The sequence below is a fragment of the Vulpes vulpes genome, chromosome 2 (assembly GCF_048418805.1).
Source record: "Vulpes vulpes isolate BD-2025 chromosome 2, VulVul3, whole genome shotgun sequence".
Classification (NCBI taxonomy): Eukaryota; Metazoa; Chordata; class Mammalia; order Carnivora; family Canidae; genus Vulpes; species Vulpes vulpes.
This window is the reverse complement of record NC_132781.1, coordinates 146,602,056-146,615,105: the sequence shown is the minus strand read 5'-3', so window position 1 is coordinate 146,615,105 and position 13,050 is coordinate 146,602,056. Positions and strand designations below refer to the sequence as shown.

Genomic DNA, 13,050 nt, shown 5'->3' with positions numbered 1-13,050 from the left:
GAGCCCGGGGCATTGATGCTAGTTCCCACCATCACACGAGTTCTTGTGTGGAAGTCAAGGATGCAGAGTCCATCCGTCTAGCCCCAGTGCATCCCAGACCCTCCCTTCCCTTCCCACTGTTTATTGGCACCATCTGAGGACTTGACCCACAGATTTGAAACATCCAAAAGTAAGCCTACAATCTTGATTACCCAAATTGTTTCCCTTCCCATAACACCTGCATCACTCCCCTTCTTGGACTCATCCTTGGCCTCTCCCATCCCCCAACCCTAAAGACCATCTCAGAAGTGGCTCCCAAATCCACCCCTCTTTTCTGTCCCCTACTACTGCCACCTGTCTCATCTCTCATTCAGACTCTACGTTTTAAGTCTCTCATCCCATAGCCCTGGTGCTGATCTTTCTGTAGCTCCATCCATCCTCCACATTGTGACCAAAGTGTTATTTCTAAAACTCAGCTCTGAGTGTGGTGTCCCTGGATGAAAACAAACTTGCTTACAGATGGAGGCAGGTCCAAGATTTGGGGCTGAATCCTTTACAATTGGGGGACCCTCTTTGAGACCCTCGGTGTCCAGCCCAAAATTTGGCACATCTAGGAGCATAATAAACATATTGTTGAGTTTTATGAAAACTCAAAGTTTCTATAACGTTGTATAGTTGACCCTTGAACAATACAAAGGTTAGGGACACTGATTCCCCATACAGTTGGAAATCCACGTATAACTTTTGACTGTCCAAAAATCTAACTACCAATAGCCTACTGTTGATTGGAAACCTTACCAATAACAAATAGTCGGCTAACATATATTTATGTTATATGTATTATATACTATATTCTTATAATAAAGTAAGATAGAGAAAAGAAAGCATCATTTAAAAATCATAAGGAAGGGATCCCTGGGTGGCGCAGCGGTTTGGCGCCTGCCTTTGGCCCAGGGCGCGATCCTGGAGACCCGGGATCGAATCCCATTATCAGGCTCCCGGTGCATGGAGCCTGCTTCTCCCTCCGCCTGTGTCTCTGCCTCTCTCTCTCTCTCTCTGTGACTATCATAAATAAAAAATAAAAATTTAAAAAAAAATCATAAGGAAGAGAAAATACATTTATAGCATGGTACTGTCTCTCTCTCTATATATATATATGAATCCACATATAAATGGACCTTTGCAGTTCAAACCTTTGTTGTTCAAGGGTCAGCTGTATTCCGCTACTAGTTTATAAGCCACTTACAGCCCTACAGTCTCATTTGATACAAGGACTCCCTGGCATAGATGAGGTGTATGTTTTAATGATTGCCTTTAGAGATGAGGAAACAGGCTTCCAGTATTTCTCTGGCTTCCCCAAGGACCTCCAGGTGGTTTTGCAGTACAGTTGGAGCTCTGGTGCAAATTTCTCTGATTTCCAACCCTTTGGCCTTATGCAATGGCCACCACACTGCCTGCTGAGAACCTCAGTTCACCCCAAGATTGGGCTGGGGTCAGTCCCACCTCCTGCTTCCCTCCAAGGTGGGTGAGGAAGTGGGAAAGCTGCACAGCCTCAGCATGACTCCACAGTGCCTAGCTGCCTGAGGCCTTTCCCTAGCCATACCAGCAGTTAGAGTGGGGGCCAGTTCCCAAAGCTTCGAGGGACTAAGGACTGGTCTCTCTCTGCTTCTGACAGCAGGATGGCAGAGAGAGCTCCAAGGCTGAGAATATTACAGCAGAGAGGCAGCAACCATGGTGACTAGTTTCCCCACCTAGGACCACTGACTTAAACTCCCAATCATGCCCACCTCTCAGGGTTACTCTGAGGCTAAAATGCAAAACCCTGAGTGTAGCACCTGGCATTTTGTCAGTAGTAAAAATCAATATGCTCCCCCATTCAGAGGAGATAGCAAGGATTCAGCATCACCTGATACTACTGGGTCATTGTGCAGAGTTAACCAAATACATAAAGGTTTCATGTGCTCCTTTTTAAACAGTGCATCAACCTACCGTAAAAGAATGAAGAAGCCGACAGCAAGGCCGGCTAGGACTAAAAGGACAGCAGGAAACACAGCAGCCAATATCACAAGAATAAACAGCACCATAAAAAATTGCTGCAGAAAGTTCTCCGCGTGAAATGGCAGCCTCACATCCAGCTCGTCCATGTCCTTGGAAAAACGGTTCATTAGCCTGCCAGTGGGCATCCTGTCAAAGAAGCTCATTGGGCTCCTTAGGATCTGTGGATAAAATCCAAGAGTCCGCGTCAAGGTGCGTATTTAGGAAACACTGAACCACTCTGCAGGGGCTGGGATACTTTGAGCGGCTCGAGTATTTTCCCAGGGTCCAACACAGCATCCCAGGCTATCCTGGGAAAGTGAGGATGCTGCTCATTCTTGTGGCTCCCATGAATGAGAGTGAGCTTGGAGAGCTTCAGCCTCTGTGTGGAGTCCCAGGGAGAGCCCTGCAGGTCAGGCCTCCTTCCAAACTTGGGATGCAGCCTGAGATGCCTTGGGAGGAGGGGGGTATTTTGTGCCCTGGGGCAATAAAAACCATCTGTCTACCTAGTGTGAACCACATCTGTGCGCTCTGGCCAGGGCCCTGGCAATAAAATAAATCATAAAATAAATCAATTCTGCCTACCGCAGCAGTGGAATGAGAAAATGGCCAGAAGCACCTCTTGAGGGCCTTGGCATACCCAGGGCTCTTTGGAGCTGGAGATGGCCTATGGGCCTGTACATGTCTGCTCCCGGGCAGTGTCTTCAGGGAACCTTCCTGACCACCTTCACTCCATCCCCAGTCTAGCCTGAGAGCCCGTGACCCATCCCCACAGTCCCTGGAGTTTGCCTTCACTGCTAGTAGTAGATATCAGGAGGCTTCTCAGACTCAAGAGTAAGCTCCTTGAGCATTGTCTATGCCCAGAGCCCAGCACAGTGCCTGATGTATCATAGGGGCTCGGGAAATGCTATTGGCTAAATGACTGGAATTGCATGCAGCTCCTGGGAGCAGTACCTTGTCAAACACGTGGTCATGTAAGGAGGAGGATGCCATCAATGTGGTCTTGGTGAAGGTGAAACCTTTGATGACACTAAATGTCAGCACAGACACCATGCTCCCTGCGTACACCCACTGGTACACATGCTGCCCGGTGTCTGCCAGCACTGCGCCAATCTCACATGCACTCTTGTTGCCCTGAGGCCCACAGGTCATCTTTGGAGAAAAATAAGAAAAGCACTAAGAATTGGTAAACGATCAGGAATGCGAGGATTTGCCAGAGGACCTTTCCAGGGAGAAGAAACTAAAAAGAGGTGTAAAATTGCAAAAAAAAAATGAAGCAGGTAGCCAAATCAGGTCACTTCCATTGGAGGACCTCTGAGCTTTGCATGGGTCCTCCTGCTGGGCTGTTTACCTCCAAGGGCATCTGACTTACAAGACTCAGCACAGTCAGCGGGCAAGTAAAGCAAACAAGGTGGCCAGGGCACAGGGTGGCCGATAGCTTCTTCCCAGAAGCAAACTATGTCTTAGGAGATAAGAGGTGATGTTGGGCCAGGAAGATTATAGAAGCACAGGAAATCCAGATTCCATGAGGCTGGCTCAACAGCCCTCTGGCAGCCCAGGCCTTCGGGGAGGTATAGGTGGCCTCTCTGTAGGATGGGCCAGCCCCACAGTCCCCTCCTTTTTCCTTTTCTCAAGGAGTATAATGGACAGCACTGGTGTACTGCCCTGAAGTCCCTGGTAGGGAGAAGGGAGCCTGGTGAACCACAGGGCTCCCTCCTGCTTCATCCTGCTGCGGAGAGAACACACATTTTCTGGGGAGAGGCCATCCCCTCCTCTTGAGAAATTGGCAGCTTCATCTTTCTCTGAAGCATGTGCTGAAAGTCAAGACTGCCTTTGGGGAGCAAATAAGCATCTTTCTTCTAAATGCCATTTTGCTGATTATAGCAATAGCGGAAATGTAAACCAGAGGTGACGGCTGATGGATGAACATCCATAAAAGCAAAAGCATCCCTGGGGAGCTAATTGATGAAAGGCCCAGCTTGAAAAGAGGTTGTGCCCACAGTGTCGGGGTGGGGGGTTGAGGGGGAGGCAAACGCCTGGTCTACTATCACTGCTGCATGCTCAATTAGCCAGTGGCACTGGCCCACTGGGGAAGCACCACACCTAGGAGGAGGTTCCATCCTGGCCAGAAACCATGGGGTCCCTAAGGAAAGAGCTCTTCATGTGTCAGGGAGGATCTGGGGGATATTCCAGAGATGGCTCTCTCTCTCTCTCTGCACAGTGCAGAGCACCCACTGGCTTCTCCATTTGGGAAGAACTGCCCTCAGGAAGCTGTGCCAACCTCCAAGAGAGCTGTAGTGACCTCTCCCCTACCTACATCTCCCCAGTGCTTTCCCATTTTGGTTGTCATAACAACAGAACTATACCAAAATGTTATCTTGCAGGATGGGCCCACAGCATTCCCAGGGGCTCCAGAAAAGCTCAGAAACCATTGCCCAAAAGCTGGGAGAGTTTTTAGCAAGCTCCAGCAAGAGCAGAATTATCAGTCCTTCCCAGGAGAGGCCCTGGTCTGGAGGAGACCCTCAGGTGACAAATACCCAGTATCTGAGAAAGATACACGGTGGCTCTGCAGCACGACCAGGGACTGAGTCTGGCTTTTGCATGTACCGTTCTTGTAGAGGGACTTTGAAGAGCAGAGAGAGATGGAACCCCCTGCCATCTGACAGTGTCAACAGTAAGATGTCAGTTTCTGTTCAGAGGCAGGAGGATTAAAATCCATGCTAGGTTTCCCTGGCCCCTCCAGGGAAAGGCCGTCCTCAGAGGTGCCTCACTGACAATCCTACACAAGCATGGCTCCATGGACATGCTGCATTTGCCTGGCACCATCACAATCTATTTAGCCAATCCTTTAAAATCCAAAGGTGGCACCAAAAAAAAAAAGGAAAGAAAAAACCCCACATTCCCATCATTCCCATCAAAGGGAATTTCAGGAATTGAATTGTGCAGGCAACTGATCTCAACTTTGCAGAAGAGGCAGCGGGAGGTTCATTGTGTGGTGTTGGGGGCATTTGTGCTCTCTGCCAGCCACTGACTCAACATTTTCCAATGCCAAAGGGAAACTCACCTGTGAGCTCTTGTCTAGCCAGAGACCCAGCCACCAATTGCTGAAGGCAGAGCTGCCGATCATCAGGAGGAAAAATGACACCACAAAGAGAGAGAGAAGGTACCCTGCAAGAGGAGGGGAGAGGTCCAGGGGGTTACAGAGGAGGGGGCTGCAGCGGGTCCAGCCTTGATGGAAAATTCAAAGCCCGCAGGAAGAGGGCCCCCTCCCCTGGGAACCACCTTCCTGGCTGCTTTCACAAGTCTGGGTGTTGGGACTCTGAACCTCCAGGGGACATGTGTTCTACCTGGTTGGAAAATGGGTCCAAATTGCCAATATATTGAAAAAACCCACCAATATGCACCTTAATAGGAGTAACTCGGTATTCCTCAAAACCAAACAAAAACCCAGTTGTGCTGAGCAGACAGGGAATAAAACTGTAAGGTAGTTTTGCACCCCGAGATGAGAACTGTGCCCCGAAGGCAGGCCATGAGCGGATTGCAGCTGCCCTCAGAGAAGAGGCCGCGAGGTGCGGAGGAACCGTGGCTGGTCCACGCTGCTGCTCACTCAGTTTCAATAAATAGAGTCTGGCAGCTTTAATGGGGATAAAGGGTGATTCCATTCAAAAGGCTGTATTATCAGACTTCAGATGGAAAAAAAATAAAATAAAAGGCATTGATAAAGGGCTTTAGCATAAAAGGAGTAATTGTTAAGGAAATCATAAAACGTGAACCCAACAGTTTGAGAAAGGATTTTTAAATGCAAATTAAATCAAGAAACCCGTTGTTTTATGTCGAACCTCCAGAAGCCTTAATGTACGTGTGATACGTTTTCCAGGTCACGGTTCCTTCCTGAGGGGATTCAGTCTGGACAAGCTGGTGCAGAGGAACTACGGAGATAGACACAAGTCCTGTGGCGCCTGTAGCCCAGGGGGTCAGGCTCACCCCTCCTGCATACCTGCACCCCCAACAGGGGCAGTTTTCACCCTTCCTTCCATTTGTCCTCCGCTTTGAAATTCCCAACACACCTTTGCCCATTATTGGGTTATTTTATTCGATCCTCATGACAGGTGGCTTTCATTCTTTTGAGAAATATTTATTAAGCACGTACTTTGTGCTCAGGCCTGCTTCTATTTTTTTAAAAGATTTATCTATTTATTTATTCATGAGAGACACAAAGAGAAAGAGGCAGAGACACAGGCAGAGGGAGAAGCAGGCTCCATGTAGGGAACCTGACGTGGGACTCGATTCCGGGTCCCCAGGGCTGAAGGCTGTGCTCAACCACTGAGCCACCCAGGCTGCCCCCCAGAAGTAGTCCCTAAGAAAAGGATATTAGGGCATGCAGCTTATTCGGGAGCTTTAGGGCATAGGAAAGGCAACAGTAAAAGGGATTTCATCAAGCCAGTGACCCCGTGGACAACTAGTGCTGAACTCCTTGCAGAGACGTGTCAGAGCCAGAGTGGAACACACACCTCGCAGGTTTTTCACCTGACCAGAGGGATACAGGCTATTTCTACAAATCCCATTGGCCACTGGGTGAGGGCTCCTCCCTGTGGGGGTTAATTCCCCCAAGTGCTTCTAGCTTGACAGGAGGCTGGCAGCTTGCAGGGAGAGCCCCCAGGCAAAGGAATACAGCTGGGAGTTAGGCTGCATGCACTCAAGTGCCACAGGGCCCACAGCAACTACTGAACCAGAAGGAGGTGGCTCCCGTCTTCTCGGAGTTCATGCCTCAGGGCATCCTCCTCGGCCAGCAGCTGCATGGACTCCTGATCCCTTCCACCTGGCTATTCCAAGTCCTCTCCACCTTCCAAAGGGAAGGGAAAGGGACTGTCATGTTCTCACGGAAAGCACATCCAGAGGTGAAGGTACGCTGGCTAAAGCAGCTCCCGACAGTCAGAACTGAGTACTTGTCCCCTTCCTTCCCTTCAATGCAGAAGCATGAAAATGTCAGCTCCAAAGCAGAATCCTAAACCATACATGGCTTTTATACACGGAGATAAATAGAGCTAGACACGGGGGTGTCCCTGCGCACAGGCTCTCGGCACCTTGCTATGAAAGGGAGAGCTGTCACACCTCAAAGGTGCCCTGAATAGAGCCACTGTTATACCCTCTGCCTGGGAACCTTTGTGTTTCTTTGAAAATGTTCGGCCTGACTTTCTCTCATTGTGTCTCCCTCTGGGCCTGCAAAGTCAGAGAGATGCCTCAGTGGATCGGTGGAGCCTAATGAAAGACATCCTGGAGAACAAAGGGAACTAGTCAAATCCCATTGCAGCCCACCAGCCCAGCCAGGAGTACTCGGTTCACCTTGCTGTGTTTTCGAAAATGCCCTGATGCCAGGTATGGTGGGCACTGCCACCTTTAACTGGCTCCCCTCCTAGAGCTTTCAGAATATGTGATTTCTCACGTTCAGTTTCCCACCCAGAGAAAGGGGGTGAAGAGAAATAGAGAAGCAGGGTTTACTTTCTCCACAGGACTTCACATCCTGGGTAGCCTGGAGCTTTCCTGGGAAGGAGTGGAAGAGATGGTGGGTACCTCTCTTCAGCCTTGGCCGCCTCCAGAGTGATAAAAATATGTTGTCTTTCCAAACGTGCATGCATTTGTCACAAGCACCATTAATGGTGCCAAATTTCATCGACTCAAAGACTCACATTTTTTTTTTTCACATTTTAACATCTCTGAAATCAGGATGTGCCTTCCATTCGGTAGCATGCCATATCATCTAATTGGCAGAGATTTTTCTTTCTAAGTGGTACATAAAGCGATGGTGATCTTAAAATGGATGGTATCTTAAATTTAACGAAGTATACTGAGGGTTTTTGTTTTTTTTTTTTTAGTTGAGGAACAGAGCTCTAACTTGGAAAGCCACCAAAGGCATTTTGAGGAAAGGGACAGTGGATCTGGACCCCTGCCCTCTCAGTGCCCAGCTCCAGGCAGGGCAGAGTAGGTGCTCAACAGGTATTGAATGGTTGCAGAAGTGGAAGGGAACAGTATCTAGAGTGAAGAGGGAGCCTGACGAAGCTGGCCCTCAACAGGCCTATCTTATCTCTCCCATCTCTTCTCCTGCCTTCCTGGAATTCCTGCCCTCCGCCCCCAAATCCTCTCCCTTCCCCACTTTCTCACCACAGTGCCCCCCAGAAAACTTCTACATATCCTTGAAGGACCAGTCCCAAGGTTGCCACCTTTGGGAGGCCCCCCCCCCGACTTGTTATGCTCATCCCAACTTCCTGTTACCTTTAGCCCAGCTTCCCCATGATTATCTCTTTGCCTGTGTCACCCACCAGACCATGAGATCCTGAGAACAGGGGTGTATTTTTGTCTGTGCAGACTTGGGTACCCAGCACATAGGAGAATGCTAAGTACTCACACCCAGTCTCTTCAGTGCTGCACATTCCTTTCTCAGTGCGTCCCCTAAAGAGTGTGCCACACCTCTTCTGTGTGCTTTTGCTGCTAACCAATCTCTGTGCACTGCTTTGACCTCTCTAACTAATAACAATAATGATTACTATTGAAAGTTACTATATATCAGACACTGGGCTAATCATTTTATGTGCAGTTTCTCACATAATCTTTATAAGAACCTGGTTATTATTGGTTATTATTTCCCCCATTTTATGGATTAAGAAACTAAGGATCAGAGTGGCCAAGTATCTTGTGCCAACTCATAAAACTAGTGAGTGGTGGAGCCAGAGTTTGGACTCAAGCAGTTGAACCCTAAGGCTCACATGACAGTAAACTGTATTAATTCTAGCTGCCCCAAAAGGACTTACAATGTGTCCACATTTCTCTACCCAGAACTCTCAACAAATATTTAAGACTATGTAACTGAGGGAATAAATAGCAAATACCTTTTATGTCTACAAATTCTGAGTCTGTTTCAGGTTCTTTTCCTTCATCCTTTCCATCTCCTGGAGCCAAAACTAGGATGAGAAATAAAGAGAGATCTGTGCCTCCGCTCATCAGCCCTGAGCAATAAGACAGGAGTGGTTTGGACTCGGATTGTACCAGCATCTTCATCTCTCTCAGCAGGGCTCTCCTTCAGGGCTTCCACCATTGCTGCATTGTAAATGTGCTCTGGATCCTAGGGACAAAATGACATTCCTTCTGAAAGCTGCATGGCAGGACTTCTCCCAGGCTGGAGATTGCAAGATCGCATACCTTGCATCCAGGTGTGAAGAGTTACCTTGAATTGCAACCCTCGGAGGTTGTGAATCAGTTTCGCATAGCGCCCTCTCTCCTCCATTAACTCCTTGTGGGTTCCCTTTTCACAAATCTCTCCATCTTCTAACAAAATGACTTCATCACACGACTCCAGGAACTGCAAAGATATTTAAAATGATCTACAGTGTACTTCTACCCGGTGAGAGAAGAGCACCATGCCAAACTCCCATCCAGTAGCATCCCAAGCTCCTCTAGTACAGAGGTGGCACTGAGGGCCAGATCATTCTTTGCTGTTGGGGTAGGGACGAGATGCTGTCCTATGCATTGTAAGATATTTAGCAGCTCCCCTTTCCTCTACCCCCTAGATGCCAGTGGCACCCCTCTATCCCAGTTGTGATAAGCAAAAATGTTATTGACAAATACCCTCTAAAAGGCAAAATGGTCCCCAGTTGAGAAGCACTGATCTAGTGCCCACTGGTGTCATAAGTACAAAGAGAGCCTCTTGTTGTCACTGTGAAGCACTGTTCCCTAAATGAGCTGCTCTGCTAAAAAAAAAAAATCTGATCGGGGGCAGGAAGGATTTGGAATATGAAATTGACAAGTTACTGCAAGACAAGATTTGGTGGAGAGGGGAAATGCGACCTCAGCAGTGGCCTTCCTCTGTGATAACATTATAAGGCCACCTCGGGATCCTCATCTAGCCCAGGAGAAGCAGAACATGAAACCACACCAGGCCCTACTCCTCCCCCAAATCCCCCCACCCCCTGGGCCTGAGGAGTTTACACCAGCTTTATCTGTATGATAAAAATTTAGCTACATTTAATATGGCATCCCACATTTTGCCAAAGCACTTCTGTTTTTCTAATTTGAGTTCCCTTCATTTACATATCACTCCTGAGATCAAAGAGTTGTGCTAAGAGGGGTTTCCTCTCTTTTGAAATGAGATAGAGTTCTTTCCATAGGATCAACCCATCTAAGAGCAGAAAGTCCCTCCCATGGGGGCACGATGCTGTAAGATTTAAGATGGTTCAGCCTGAAGCCTTTGCAATACAGGCCAAAGGTCTTCTCCTGTACTCCAGGTCCACCAAGGTCAAATCAACTTTTGATGCTCTTGATTCAAAGCTTGAGAGAAGTGGCTACATTTGGTCACTATACTCCCAATGGGGTGTTAGGAGAATGCGGGTGGTGCCCAAAAGGCTAGATGATAGCAGTTCTGACAGCATGGGCAGCTCCAGCCTTTCTGCCTCCCTTGGACTAATGACTCAGCTCCTTGTCCACTTTCCCAGACAGCTAAGCAGAAACAGTCTGGCTTTTAACATCCAATTTAGACACTTTCTATGAGTGCCCTTTTCCTGAAAATAGTCTCTCACCTTTATACAGCATATCCTAGCTTTTCAAAGCCTGTTCTTGTTTTGTCTCTTATCTCTCAAGCCAGTGAAGGAAGTGGCAGCTTTGTTATCAGCCCATTCTCCAGACAGGGAAACTGAGGCACCAGTGTGGGGCCTGCGACAACCTTACCGCCTTTCCTTCCTCTGTGGGGGCCCACATTCCAGCTCCAGAAGCTCCTGGTGAAGGCCCTCTGGCTAATGAGCACTCCAGCTCATGCCACTGAGATCTGGTGTGATTTGAGCAGCAATGTTTTGCAAACTCACAAAATCTGACCCTGCGTTGTGGTTTTCAGTGATGACCACAGGCCTCATTTCATTTGTTTCCTCAAATAAGAGAAGAGCAATCACCCAGCCCAAGCACTGGGAAGCATCCGGATTGGCTGTGGGCCCAAGAATAAAAGCAAGAGTAAGGTTCTAGAAAAGCCCAGGGGCTCCAGTTCAGGGGCTCTGAGCCCCCTCCTCCTGAGCAATGGACAACTGGACTTGAAACTCCAGTGCCATCTGGTGGCTGCTTGCATTTTCAACACTCAAAAAGTGAGACAATGACCTTGGTGGAAGGTAGACTCTTTGAGGAGACTTACACCTGGGGAAAAGAGTTCTTGCCTCAGGTCATGCTGCTAGTCATCAAGGTTCAAAGACTGGACCAGGGCTGAGGTAATGACTCCCCCCAGGGAGGACTCCTGCAAGGACAGCTATGACCCACACTTGTCAGGGTCCAGAAGTCCCCCTCCAGATCCCCAGGACCCCTCAGAAGGACAACCCTCCCTGCTGTAGGTGGTCTCCAGGGTTTAGACTTCCACAGTGCAGAGCTGCAGTTATAACATTTAGTGCCCTGACTGGGTGAAAGCCCGTTCCCACTGACCTCATGAGGGTCCAGAAGAAACCCAATCTTCTCCATTCTGATGCCTGACCAGCAGAGCAACTTGTCTGCACCAGCCCCACTGGATGCTTCCTGGAGGTGATTGAGCCCACTCAGAAGGAACCCAAAATTCAGATGATTTAAGCTTATTCTGAGAACTCCAGTCCTCAGCAAAGAGAGAAACAGGCTGGGGCAGAGCTATAGCAATGGGAAGGAATGGTTTTTCTGGGTCTTTACGAAACTTCCTCCTCTTCAAGCTGGCTCTTCTGGCCACTGAGAGAAGATCCTAGAAATGCTGGTTAGAGCATCCTGTAGCCATGGCGACCTCATTTGCCTACCCTTCCTTCCTCTAGGTTGACTTACCCTTGCAAAGACCATGAGGTCTGCCTCTTACCCCCAGACCAGACCCCTGTTGAACATTTTCCCCATAGGTAGCAGGAGAGGAAAGAAGACAGGACTTCTGTTCCAACAGTCCTTTCAGTGTAAGTCAGTCCCATGGGATCTCTCCTCCAGCAGGAAATGCACACATGTATATACACATACGTACACATGGACATACACGTGCACATATACCCCATGCCTCTAGGGGCTCACTGTGGAGACAGGAGATGGAAGCAGGGGAAAATCTGGTTTGTCTCAGGGTAGAGGGGAGTCTCAGATTCCTACTAGGCATTCAGAACACTTGATGAGGCTGATACTGTGAGAACTTTCCCCACCCTACCCAATTCTCAAGCACATTCAGGGCAAGCTTAGTAACTCCTTAAGAAGATTCATGTTCCAAAACCTGAATGAGTGGCTCTGAAAAGGGAAAAGAGTCTTGCCTTCACCCCAAAAGTCCTGGTCTCTGGGCTTTTTCCCCTGGCCAGTGATGCCAGGAGCATCAGGGCCCCTTACCCCCCTCCTGGCATTCCTGTCCTCAGGCCAATCTGAGGAAGGATGGGGCCTGAGTTATTTCCACCTGGCTTCCCACCCCTCCACCATTTCCCAATCATCATCAGTGGTCCAGAGCTGGAGGAGGTGCCCCATGGCCACTCATAGATATGAGACATTTGCTTCTGGAGAGTCTATGCTCTTGTGGAAGAAAAGATCTTGGCCCCACTAAAACCAAATTTAGGACCAATAGAGGCTATGCTCAGAGAGGAACAGGACTCTGTGCAAGCTGGGATGGCTGAGGAGAATCATGAGTATAGCCTACACAACTTGCTCCCTCCCTAACCCTGTCAGGTGAGGCCAGCCTCAGATATGAGAGACAGGTTTAGGCAGAAGAGGAGACTCTCTGAGCATTAGGTACCACACTCATCCTATGACTTTGTGGATCCTGCCAGTTTCAGTCACCTGCAGCTGATGGGTCACCAGGACGATGGTCTTCCCCCTGAGTGTCTTCTTAATGCATTCTTCAAAAACATGCTTCCCCACGTGGGCATCCACTGCTGACAGGGGGTCATCCAGAAGGTAGATTTCATGGTTTGAGTAGACAGCACGGGCCAGACTGATCCTCTGCCTCTGCCCCCCGGAGAGGTTGAGGCCCCGCTCCCCAATCTGTAGACAGGAGATATATTACTGCCCATATCTGGGCCCCACCCTCACCCTGCA

The 13,050-nt window shown here is 48.8% G+C and overlaps 1 protein-coding gene across 3 annotated transcripts in view; it reads right to left on the bottom strand.

Annotated features, from left to right (window-relative positions):
- LOC112931812 (ATP-binding cassette sub-family C member 12) overlaps positions 1–13,050 on the bottom strand; it is a 65,488-nt gene that overhangs the window by 20,238 nt on the left and 32,200 nt on the right. For 2 of the 3 annotated variants that reach the window (XM_026014558.2, XM_072744247.1), the window contains exons 13-20: positions 12,793–12,996; positions 9,233–9,367; positions 9,055–9,130; positions 8,898–8,999; positions 5,853–5,942; positions 5,078–5,181; positions 2,968–3,165; positions 1,969–2,195 (exon numbers count right to left, since the gene is read on the bottom strand). In XM_026014558.2, the coding sequence (XP_025870343.2) occupies positions 1,969–2,195; positions 2,968–3,165; positions 5,078–5,181; positions 5,853–5,942; positions 8,898–8,999; positions 9,055–9,130; positions 9,233–9,367; positions 12,793–12,996 (1,136 nt within the window). The remainder of the gene's footprint in view (positions 1–1,968; positions 2,196–2,967; positions 3,166–5,077; positions 5,182–5,852; positions 5,943–8,897; positions 9,000–9,054; positions 9,131–9,232; positions 9,368–12,792; positions 12,997–13,050) is intronic. The other variant, XM_072744237.1, reaches the window with a different exon arrangement.